Source organism: Metarhizium brunneum, chromosome 1 (assembly GCF_013426205.1).
Source record: "Metarhizium brunneum chromosome 1, complete sequence".
Taxonomy (NCBI): domain Eukaryota; kingdom Fungi; phylum Ascomycota; class Sordariomycetes; order Hypocreales; family Clavicipitaceae; genus Metarhizium; species Metarhizium brunneum.
Genome location: NC_089422.1, coordinates 6,591,229 through 6,603,262, shown reverse-complemented (window position 1 = coordinate 6,603,262; position 12,034 = coordinate 6,591,229). Strand labels below are relative to the sequence as shown.

Genomic DNA, 12,034 nt, shown 5'->3' with positions numbered 1-12,034 from the left:
CGCCGTGACCACAAGCCGAATGGACCGCGCGGATCCATGCTTCAAACTCCCCCTGCTGGCTTGCCAGCCATCGTGTCTCTTGCTTTGCCTTTGTGCACAAGTGACCACACAAACCACGACCAGCATCAGCATCAGCACCAATGGCGCCAACGTCATCCCGGAAACTCTAGCCTAGCAACTCTGAATCCTCCCTTTTCTTACACCCCATCACGATATTCCCGTCACCTCGGATGACAACGAGCCGCTAATTGCCCGAGTTCAAGAGACTAGCATCGTTGTTGGCAAAGCTTGAGCCTTGCACCAGTCACTCACATCTGCCACATTGGACGGCCACGAGCTCGACGGGGAGCCGTCGTACCAGGGCACCACGATGCCCCGGCGGTGCGCGCGTACGATTGAGCGTGCGTGCTGTGCAATAGCCACGTACATACCGCTGATATTTGTCTACGGACTGACGACATGGGCGATATGGATGGTGATTGAGATAGGCTCAGTTGCGCCCAAGGGGAGCTGGTTAGGTACGGCATAACCCCCGCGGTTCTGTGTGACCCTCCGAGAAGTAGGAGTAAACAGTGGTGTCTGACGCTTACGTTTCCAGGAACCGCATCATCTACAGTCGGCGTCGTCATATACCTGCTATTAAACTGGTCCTACACCACGGCCGTCTTTACCGATCCCGGGTCGACAACCAACCGCGACGGCTACGGCCTCTTGCCGACGACGACACAGAACCATTACCCCCCGGCGACATCCGTCACCGTCAAAAGCAACGGCGAGATTCGCTTCTGCAAAAAGTGCCAGGCGCGGAAGCCGGACCGCGCACACCACTGCTCCACGTGCCGTCGGTGTGTACTCAAGATGGACCACCACTGTCCGTGGCTGGCGACCTGTCTGGGTTTGCGGAACTACAAGGCCTTTTTGCTATTTCTCATATACACGACGATTCTGTGCGTTTACGCATTCGCCGTGAGCGGCACATGGGTGTGGTCGGAGGTAATCGAAGAAGACGTGGAGAAGCTGGACGCACTACTGCCCGTCAATTTCATAGTTTTGAGCGTCCTCAGCGGCATCATCGGCATCGTGATGGGCGTCTTCACAGGATGGCACGTAATGCTCGCACTCAAGGGGCAGACGACGATTGAATGCCTCGAAAAGACGCGGTACCTGTCGCCGCTGAAGCAGCCTTACCGCGCGGCGCACAATCCCGCGAACCGGCTCCCGCAGGCGGCGCAGCAGTTCGTGGACTTTCACACAAACGCCCTACCGGGGATTACAAGGCCCGAGGAAGGCGAGGAGCGCAGACCGAGCAACGACTTCAACTACAGCCCGGCGGCAGCGTGGCGAGCACCAGGACCGCGAGACAGCCCTCAACCGGTGCAGCTGTCGTACGAGGAACACGAGAGGCTGCAGTCCCGGCGGCGGTATGAAGAGTACCTCGACGAGCAAGATTCGACAAAGCTCCCGAGCGCGTTTGATCTCGGGTGGAAGAAGAACCTACGGCACCTGCTAGGGCCAAATCGTTGGCTTTGGGCCATCCCGATATGCAACACGACGGGCGACGGCTGGTCGTGGGAAGCGAGCCCCAAGTGGCTCGAAGCACGAGACCGCATCAAGCGCGAGCGCGAGGAGCAGCGCGCAAGAGAAATCAGCGCGGGCTGGGGCGGCCAGGACGACGACATGGGATACCCGTCAAATCCAAATCAGTATACGCCAACAAGTGCCGCGGACGGGAACGCACCAAGAAGAGTACTGAGTAAAGCAGACCGCGTGCTGGGGCGTGATCCCAACCTGTACGCCGACGGCTCGCAGGGCATGCGCATGCAGCGCCTCTCAACGCGCGGCAAGTCGCTCGAGGACGAACTGCTGGACACAGATAACGACGAGGACGAGGGCGCCGGCAGTCCCAAGGCGAATAGCAGAGACAAGGCCGAGCGGCGAGCATTGGACGTCGTCACCAACGGCAAGGCATGGACGCGAGGCGGCGCAAGTGGCATGCTGCGAAATGCCACGCACAGCGGCTCTCCTGGAGACGCGAGTCCCCTCGACGACCAAGGTGTAGACTAGATGTGGATGTAGATGTAGATAGATGTACTAGAGCGCTGCATGTGTGCTAGTTTGGGTAGTGTAACCAATGGATTGCTCACCACATGCCGACTGCCCCTTTGCGTGTGCGATGCTTGCCATGCCCAAAAGCAACCAACTAACTTACCTACCTGGGACACCACCAACCATGTCAGGATCGAACCCTCGGGCCCCTGCCCAGGAGGATCGCCTGCGGCATAAAAAAGAAAGGAGCGGCAAAAAAGGAAAGAACGGGAGTAGTTCCGGAACGCCGCATTCCACGAAGCCGTCGCCTCTACGACACGCCCACACATGTACTAGTACGGAGTACTACGTAACTTACTGTACCTCTGTCGTCCCAACTCCCTCCGCCGTGGGCCTCCCCCAACGTGGCAAGGCAAGGATGGTCCCTACATGCATCAAGCCTCTGGAAACTTGCATGCACACACACCCATTCCACCAGCACATCCTACATCCACGGAAAAAAAAAAAAAGGAAGAAGCCGCCTGAAAAGGCCAAAACCAAGTGCGCCATTTTTGCGATTTCCCCAGATTTTCCCCCTTTCCGACTCCACCGCTGTGTCTCCTCCCCCCTCACGCCAGGATGCCATGCCATATGCCAAGTGCGGTTTTAGCACAGAGTACTCCGTACTAGTACGTATTGATCGCTTTTTCTCTTCTCTTCTCTTTTTTTTTGTGGGTGAAAGGGGGTGGCCCACGTCGAGCCCACGTCGAGCCCACGTCGGCCCCTTCCTACCCCACAAATCATAAAAAAGCCTCCCTGCAGGAACCGCACTAGTCGATCCCGACGCTCAGGAACCAGTGGCGAGGGCCATGTAACTTGTCCCTTCTCTTTCTTGTTTCAAGTCCGACGACGGATGCTTGTTCGCGGAGGTGACGGAGGTGACGGATGGCATGGGGGGGCGGGGGGCGTACGTGCACATTGACCATACAACAATACCTGGTAACCTAGGGTTTATCAAGCATAGAGTTGTTCCGCATGTACATACATGCAGCCCGTCACTCAGATTCAAGTGCCCCTGATCGGTCGTCGGCGTATTGTACTGCATCCTACATTTACCGAGTGCTCGGTGGACTGACGCCGGGACATCTGGACATGGAGGCTCCCATGCTCCTTGGCTGCTGCAACATTGTCACTGCAGACAGCATCATCACTGGCTGCCCATCAGACTCTCGACTCCCTCTGGCACCACCACGCCACCGACATTTGATGCCATACGCCGGCAGGACCCAACTTACGACTCCCGCACATCAGCAGCCACAACTTGTTTTGTCTCATCATTTGTACGCCAATGGTCAATTCACTACCTAGCATCCACTATCCACTATCCACCTCCAGCTCCCTTCCCTGGAGTGCAGCCCGAGCCAAATATCTATCAAGTCATACTATAATATCCCTGTACGTCCTCAAACGCCGTCCATCATGATTTCATTCATCCCATGCCTTGCCTTGCCGCCATTCGTCATCCAGTATCCATCATCCCTGCTCGTCTGCGCTGCCAGTCCTTATTTCGCTGGAAACATTTGGTTGTGAGAATGAACAATACCACCCTGCAACCATGGCGAGACAAGCCAACAGGGCATGGCCAGATCCAAACTAGAATCAGAAGACGACGACAGGCCGAATGGTGATATGATAATGGTAAACAAAAAAATGCCTTTGGTTCCCGTGCCAGACCTGTCTATGAAGAATGCTTTGTGCCATATTCCGCATTTCGATGCAATGACTCCCCAAATGAACTAAACGAAAGGCTTTTTTTAAAACAGCTGTATGCAAAATGTCACCAACCCTGCTGCTCTCAAAAACCAACATGCCCATCATCAAAATCAAAATTTGTGCATTCAAATCTCCGTAGTGAGGGGTATTTTTTGTTTGGGACGCTCCCAACGTCAAATTTTAGACGCTCCAAAAAGGTAATAAGACAAAAGAAAAGAAAGGGAAAAAAAAAACAAGCCGGCTAGACGTGGTATTGTTAAAAAAAGAAGAAGATATGGCTCTCCCAGAGCTCAAGAGAAAAGAGACCAATCTTAGAAGATACATAAATTGTACAAAAAAAATGTATAGGGGGGATCAATAATAATGGCCAAGGAAAAGCCAGCCCCGCCATCAGGAATGGAAGAAAATAGAAAAGTTGGAAAGACCCCCGGGTCGTATGAATTCCGCCTCCATTGCACCTGCATCTTGGCAGATCCCCGGTTATCAGGGGCAACTAGAGAAGAAATAAAGTTAAACGTATCATAAACAGTGTGGCATACGCCCTGCCTTCTAGGCAAAGCTATCAAAACTGTTCTTTTCCATGCTGCTCTTCTCAAATGTGCTGCGAGGACTCGTGCTGGTCCGGCCAAACACCTTGCCTCCGAAGCGGTTGAGCTTGCCGCCGTCCTGTACTGGAGCAGCAATATCGAAGAGCTTTGTTTGAATGGGTTCAACATTTATCCTGCAGAATAGTGTCGAGAACAAGTATTGATCACCTGCATGGTTGTGAAGCGGTATGGTGCGGTATCCCCCTTTGAGGTTGTTGAGTTTTGCAGTGTATGTGGCAATGGCCGAGCCTTCTTTGCTATTGTAGCTCTCTCCGTAGCTAGCTAGCTTGACAGACCAGCGTACAAAGATCAGCTCTGGGTGCTTGGTCGTTACGGTAAATTTGAACTGGCCATCAGCAAACATGGGATTGAAGCCGTTCTCGCGTACAACATCCGTCTGGAATTTGAGTGGCGAGTCAAGGGCGTGCGTCAGCCCCGACCCAACTTCCTTTTTGTCTCGCTTATCGTTGGCATGGAAGACTTCCACTTCGACATAAGTATCCATGGACTTGTTGGCGGCAAGGTTTGCAGGCCTCATTAGTTGCTGGGCTGAGATGACGTCAATAGCAAACGTCACTACGGACCTCTCCTTCTTGCCTTCGGCAATCGCAGAGTTATATGGCTGAATCTGAATGTCACGAAGCTCATCAGGCTTCAGGACATATCCAGACTCATCCTTGCCGCCTTGGAACATGGCGTTGTTGAGTTGCATGCCCAAGTCGAAAGTCTGCCAGTTAAGAGCTGCCATCTGAACACCGCGCCGCCAATAGATGAGAGGATCAAAGTTGCTCGAAGCCAGTCGTAGTCCGTCAGGGTACACTCGCATCAGATACCGCATGTTGTGAATGTCAAGTGCCATCTTGGCATCCTTAGTCCGTGAGTGCTTGGCGAAACTGGTCTCCATGAAGGAGAAGATGTGGTTGAACGTTTTGGCTGCCGGATCTTCGAACCCAAAGAACTTGACCCCAGCACAGTACACACCAAGCGCACCGAGATATCGTGTTGTCTTATTTTGCGATCGTCGGACGGAGCCTCCGATTTCACTTCCACTCTCATTATCGCTTGTGCTACTGCTCGGAACGTCGTGCACCTCTCCCTCGGCGATGGTGTTGACACGGCTTTTGCTGACAAGTCGTCGGGCTTGGTTTGAGGCTGACAAAAGGGGACTCTGAGGGAGTGAAGGTGAAGGTGAAAAGGCGCCATTGTCTGGGACAGTTGGTTTCGAAACTGGCGAGCTCAAGCTGCTTCCGCGCCGCCGGCCAACTGGTTCTGCCGGAAGGCTCTCATCCCTGCCTCCACGTGGCTTCTTGACCTTGATGAGAATCCTCTCCATCAGCTCGGAGGGAGAGGGTAGCTTGTCTGACGAAGGGTCCAGTGGCTCCGTCATCAGTCTAGCCCCAAAAGCCTCCTTCATGATATCCACCATCAAGGCTTGTTGAGACGGGCTGCAATGAACCTCGAGAGAGATCCAAAGAGGGAAGCTGGACTTTACAAATGCATATTTGTTGATGGTTGTCATGACCTCCTTGAAGCTGATGGCTGAAGTGAGAGTCCGTCCATGGACTACTTGGGGCTGACCGTCAGAACCGTCCCAACAGTCTACTTCGACACATCGACACCCTTGAGCAAGCGCGCGGATGTAACCTTCAACGCTGGATTGGCCAGCAACCTGTCGACCAAGAAGGTAGGTATTGTGAGAGCTGGAGATGAAATACTCGTTCATGGGGCGATCCAAAGTGTATTCTTGAGGCTCTTCTGCTAGGGGACCATTTTGTCGGGAAGATAGGAATCCAACCAATGCGGCTTCTGACATGTACATGTCGTCTTGTAAAACCTTTAGTCCGCCCAGATCATCGGCTCGGTGCTTGCGAACAAACTTGTTGAAGTGCCTTTCCCACGTGGTGACGTTAGCTTCAATGTCCTCACCTTGGTAGTCTTTCAAGAAGGAAAGAAACTCCACAAAGGTCAGGCCTTTATCAGGCTTGGCGGCGATGCTTCGAATGATGCGCTGCACATCTGGTCGCTGACGCATAAGCCGAACAAAATCCAAGAATTCCTCGAATCGAAGGGCTTCGCGGTGACGAGCGTCGGCAAGCCTAAAGTTGGCTTGAAGAGTGGATTGTGAGCTATAAATGTGCAGGTTCTGACATACTCGCATTACGCCGATGATGTCGAGTTCCTCCTGGTCCTCACTTCGAGGATTGTCGCCAAACTTCTTTGTCATCTCAGATTGCCAGTATTGCTGGATGGCTTTGTCGTTGAAGGTCATCAGTGCCGTCATAACATCTTGTCTGTGTCTCAGCATGGCGTCAAGGAAGTTAATCCAGAGGTTAGTCGTCTCGATGCTGTCAGCCATGAGATGCATGAGTTTTGACTTAGACTTGTCAGGCATAGTGTAAAGAATCGTAAACCAGGTCAATCGTTCCGATTCGGGAATATTGAAGTCTCTAGCATATTGCTGGATGTCGGAGTCAAATCGAATTTCTCTAATATCATCGACGTGTAGAAATTTGTGAGGGCGGGCTCTATCCCAAACTAGCTTGTTTGTTTCTCGTTCATAAATGAGGCAGATGCGTTTTGACCGATTCTTCTTTGAGATTTTTCTCAACCATGTGCCACGTTGCAACTGCAAAGGGATGACTGGGCCGGCCATGTTGTTAGCACTGCCTGTAACGGACCCTGTAGTGCTATTTGCAGAAGATCCTTTGGGAATGTGATCAAGGAATGAAGATTTAATTAACAAGAGATCATCTCTCTCGTCAAGGTCAGATTCCGAGTCGGTTGAAGGTGTAGGGACGTAGTCAGGAGCAGTATTGTTGCTGTCACTGCGCCGCCGCAAAAAACACGGGCCAATGCTCCCGTCTCTGCTAGCTGGTGTTGCAGAAGATTGCCTCCTTCTGCCACTCAAAGTCCTTGATGCTCGGCTTGCTCGGCTGGATAATCTGCGCATTAAGTTTCCCTTGCTGGTTGTGGTAGGTGTAGTGCCAGTGGAAGTAGCAGATACGCTATTACTTCGGGATTCCGGGACTACTGCCTCTGCAATGGGGCTGGTGCTACCGACCCAACTCCTGCCGAGGGAATTGGTGCTTGTCTTGCGGGTTAAAACAGAGTCTGGAAGCTGAAAGCTCGCCGAGAACTGATCATCATCCCGTGGTCGGAGGGGTTCCGGCGAAGCCTGAATCGATGAGTTAGTCGTCAAGACGGCAGTACTGGGTGACATAATTGGCGATCCTTGTTGTGAGCTAGAAGCTGCCGAAGAGGCGCTAATTGCTGAACCCGGTACGTGTACGGTTTGTGAATTGGAGTTGAAGTTAGTCTGAACGAGGCCGGGCCGAGAGCGCCGCGACTGGGCAGAGAGTGTATACATTGTTTGGTCTACACTTGAAGTGCCAGTCATCTGCTGAGTTTCTGAGTCACTTGATGTCATGGTTGTGCACTGGTTGCAGCGCCGTACATGAGAGGAGACAAAAACCGAAGGAAGCCTCAGGGTACCTCAGAATGGTCAAGTCGGCATTTATGAAGCCAGGGCAGATCCGGTATGCATGTTGGGAACAGGAGCGAGCCGGGGCAGAAGTAACAGAATTCAGCCAAGTGCGGCAAAGAGAAAGGGTGCGAGAGAGAGACCGAGAGGGATATTTCGAACTGGCAGATCTGCAGCAACGCCTAGAAGACCTGTTGATCTAGAGTGTGCTCCGGGTGGTTGTATTGGACGGGCCGTCTTTCCAACAATGATGGCAGTAGTAGCGCGTGAAAGCAGGCAGCTGCGAGTGGTGAGTCTGTATGGCAATTGCCTACCAATTGGTCTCTTCTGTACGGTCTATATCGACCGGGGGAATTGGCGAAGAAGATTGAACCCGGGGGTGGTAGCAGAGCTACAGCTAGGGCCGATTGGAGTGCCGTCGGGTCGAGACAAAGGCCTGAAGAGTAGTGGCAGAGTGTAGTCGATGGTGAGGTGGCAGTCCTGCAGCGCGAGGCTGCATGCAGGTGGCTGCTTTTGGGTACGGGGTATGTATGCTGCTTGCTGCAAGCACCGAGGGTTGCTCGTGAGCCGCTGAAGAAGCTGAGCGATAGCTGGCGCAAGTAGATGGAAGCGTTGAGCTTGCGCAAGATGCGTGAGCGCTCAACAGGAGCGCGCCAACCTGGTCTGAAATTCTTCCGTCGAACGAGGTCGCAAAGCTCCGGAATGCCCACTAGCAAGGTTTTTTTCTTGCTATTCTCCCTTGTGCTGTTGAACCGCGCAGGAAGAGGGCTTGGAGACCAGAGAGAGGAAGAAAAATAGGACGCGAACAGAAGGATCGGGACACCAGGCCGCGAAAGTGACGAGGGCAAATACAAGTTTACCCCCCAAGAGCAAACTATGAGCGTCAAGTTCCGCCGAAGTAATCGTCTTGCTGGTTCCTGCTGTACAATCGCTTAGCAGAGAGTCAGTCGAGGTAGAAAAAAGCCAAGGTGACCGGTAGCTCTGGGCAAGGGCAGCAGAAAATTAATATGTCGTCGACTAAAGGTATGCCAGCGGTGGCGAGGGTTTAGACGAAAGCGCCCTGGGGTGGGTGTGTCTGTCCTGTCGTAGTTGGCCGACAGGGCCGAAGTGCTCAGTCAGACCTTGAGGGACCTCAGCAGAGCTAAGCAAGACCTAGGTGGGCTTGCCCCCTTGGGCGGGTGTATGCCACAACGATGTGCCAAAGTGAGTTGGGTGGTGACTCAGCCTCTTGGGTGAGGCCCACGCTGCTAGTACAGCGATGCGGCCGACAAGGCAGGGAAAGCCGTATGAGTAATGGTGATGGCAAATAGCAAAAGTAATTATCAAGTAGCCACTAGTTCTACTTGACAACAACAATGAAGCAGCCTTGAATGTGCACAACGCTCACAGGGTACGTTGGACCAAGAAGTTGCCTGAGATTGAACATATGTTGGGACAAAAAAATTGCCCGTCAAGATAAAACCATAAAGACGGAAAGAGGAAGGCAAAGTTGAGAGAGCAAGAAGGACGTCGGCAAGAAAGGTCCGGTCGGTAGGTAGTGGAAGAAGGGGGCGGTTGAGTCGAGTGCTCAGAGATGGAAAGAGCGGGACATGCAAGTAAAGTAGTAAATCTCGAGTACACACTCTGGGAAACTTTTAGGAGCAAGGTGCACAGAGTGTGGGATACGGAGGAGCTTGGTACTTCGCACCAACTTGCACCACCAGGCCCTCGCAAGTCAACACCGAACAGACTGGATTTTCAGTATGCGTTTTTGCGAAGTCCGGGAGCAAGGGCGATGCGTATTGGGTGTGTTCATCAATTGATTGACATGGATGGATTACCTCCCTGGCATGGGCAAGCGAACGAGGCGTGAGCAGACGTGGGCTGACCAGAGGGGAAAGGGGGACAAAGGGGGGGTGGTTGCAGTGAAAAAAAAATTGAAAAAAAAAAAGGGAAAATAAAGAAAAATTAACAACAACAGTGGACGCGCACGGCTGCAGGACAGCCCAAGCACCAAGGTGACGGGACAAAAACAGGGGTGGAGAGGAACGAAAAAATAAAAAGGACTTTGCTCACGGCAAAAGGGGGGTGTGTGGGCATGGCGCAGCAGTGTCTTGTTATGGAGCATTGGCGTGCTGGCAGCTTCGGCGAGATTACCAGCATGGAGGGACAGAAGGCAAACTTTGAGTGACATGAGCGACACAACAAGGCATGGGAGGATTGAGATTGATGGACGCTTGGTGCATCATCAGTATGCAACGCGACTCCAACAGGAACCATTGGCGCGAAGAAGAAGAAGAATAGATGCCGTGGCATTCGAACGCCTGCTTGCTAGGTGTACCTACCTAGTAGCCAAGTACCTTGACTTTCTCATTATGCACATGCTGAGACCTCACTAAGAAGTCCATGAGAGGACTACTCCGTAGCTACCCTTCAATTGGGAGTCGAGCACCATGACCCTGAAATTGTCTGGAGTAGCTACAATACTCGGTACAGGGCGACATGGCCCTGTAATTCCGGTTCCGGTTCCGGCGTCGGGGCCGATGTCAGTGTTTATGCCAATTATTAACCCTTGTTTTGAAGACAGACGGGGAGAAAACAAGGCTCACGCAATCATCGTTCCTACGGAGCATTACCCTCATGGTTATCCGGAGGATTGCGAAGGCCGAGCAGAAACATGCCCAAGCCCAAGCCCACAAATCCCGGCAAGCCCTTGAACCTGTCTAGAGTTTTGCTACGGCCAGCTTGCTGGATGATCGACCCGGCTATTTGGGATGGAACATTGAACAGGCTCAGGGCTTCTGGCAGAGTGGTCCTGCCTGGGTGCTGCCTGACATGAAGAATGTTTTGCTTGATGGAAATGTGAGGCCCCGTGGCGTCCCTGCCTTGAAATACCTCCAAGCTGCGCCAGACGCCCGGCTACCAAAGTCCACGTTCCACCATGTGTCGTGATCTGCCCAGCCCGCCATGTTGACAACGGCCACAACAGGGTACAGGGTTCTTTGCCAGGCTGACTGGCTGTTTCTGCGTCTCCAAGTCTTGCCAGGTGGCCAGCACTGACCGGGTATTGCTGCGAACAAAGACACGGCGTATAGGGTACAGAGAATAGTCATCCTTTGCAGCGTCGGCCAGGTGAGCAGCCAGGTGAAGAGATGCGCTCTGGGGCAGGCAGTCCTCAAGTCTAGGGCTTGTGTTGCGCGACAGGACCGGGGGTGAATGGCGAGAAGCAAGTGACTGGACTTGCCACGGTCTACGAAGCACCGAGTAGCACCATACATATCTCAAATCTATCCTTTTTTTTTTTCACCATGGGCCGTGAGCCTTCAGGTGTGCCGAAACGGACTGATCTCCCGCGTCCGTCAGTGCTACCCCGTCGTGGCCTTTGACGGCCTTTGGTCAATTGTCAACCATGGTCCATGCAGGAAACGCGAAACAAACAGTCACGAGGATGGACATTCCAACGTTGACAGCCGCAACTCAACGGATTGACACACGCGACTGGCTCAGCACTAGACTAGCAGGCCTGAGTCGTTGTGACATGCATGTCGTGGCAGCCGCCTGTGTCATTGAAAACCAGTCTGCACTCTGCACTCTGCACTCTGTGCTCGGCACGCCATAGCGCCGATGAGTCGACGAGTCGACCGCGGCCCTGCCAGGGTGTAGCAATTCCTGTCGACATGTTGTATGCAAGCACTTCTTCGTACAGACAGGGTGCGTGGTACGAAAACAAATCTGTCTCAAGGATGGGTAGCAGTCGTTACCTGTCAGGCATGCACAGGCGCACGCACGCCTGTGCGGCCGACCTATCATGGCGTCGGCCAACTTGCGCCTATGGCATGAAGGCAGAACTGTCATTTGAACTTCCGCTAGGAGCGCCAAACACTGAAGCTAAAGGCAAATTGGCTTCGTGGGCCGGCCTCGAGGGCGTCTCTGCAATTGGCGTCAGGGCAGGTCAGGCTGGCACTTGCATGATGAAGTGTCTGGCATACTTGCAGAGGCACGCAGCGAGAGTGCGAACCTTGAACGCACCACACGCCGCGTTGCGCTTCTACCACAATAACATGACGGGTGACGTCTAATACCGTTGGCGACGGGGAAATCGCGTCCTGGTGAGCAGGACACCAGGTTGTACAAGGCATCTGTCCTCCATTTTTGTTCTTCTTTTTATTCCAAGGTTGTCACAGCGTGA

The 12,034-nt window shown here is 53.1% G+C and overlaps 2 protein-coding genes across 2 annotated transcripts; one reads left to right on the top strand and one right to left on the bottom strand.

Moving 5' to 3' along the window:
- Nucleotides 1-370: 370 nt before the first annotated feature.
- On the top strand, nt 371-2,064 carry PFA3 (Palmitoyltransferase; the record flags this gene model as incomplete). The annotated part of the gene is made up of 2 exons (XM_014693062.1): nt 371-518; nt 599-2,064. 2 exons carry the CDS (start codon nt 371-373, stop codon nt 2,062-2,064), a joined length of 1,614 nt encoding a protein of 537 aa, XP_014548548.1.
- Nucleotides 2,065-4,347: 2,283 nt separating this feature from the next.
- plc1_1 (1-phosphatidylinositol 4,5-bisphosphate phosphodiesterase 1) lies at nt 4,348-7,812 on the bottom strand (the record flags this gene model as incomplete). Its single annotated transcript, XM_014693063.1, has 1 exon — nt 4,348-7,812. The coding sequence occupies one exon, from the start codon at nt 7,810-7,812 to the stop codon at nt 4,348-4,350; it is 3,465 nt and encodes a 1,154-aa protein (XP_014548549.1).
- Nucleotides 7,813-12,034: the final 4,222 nt, after the last annotated feature.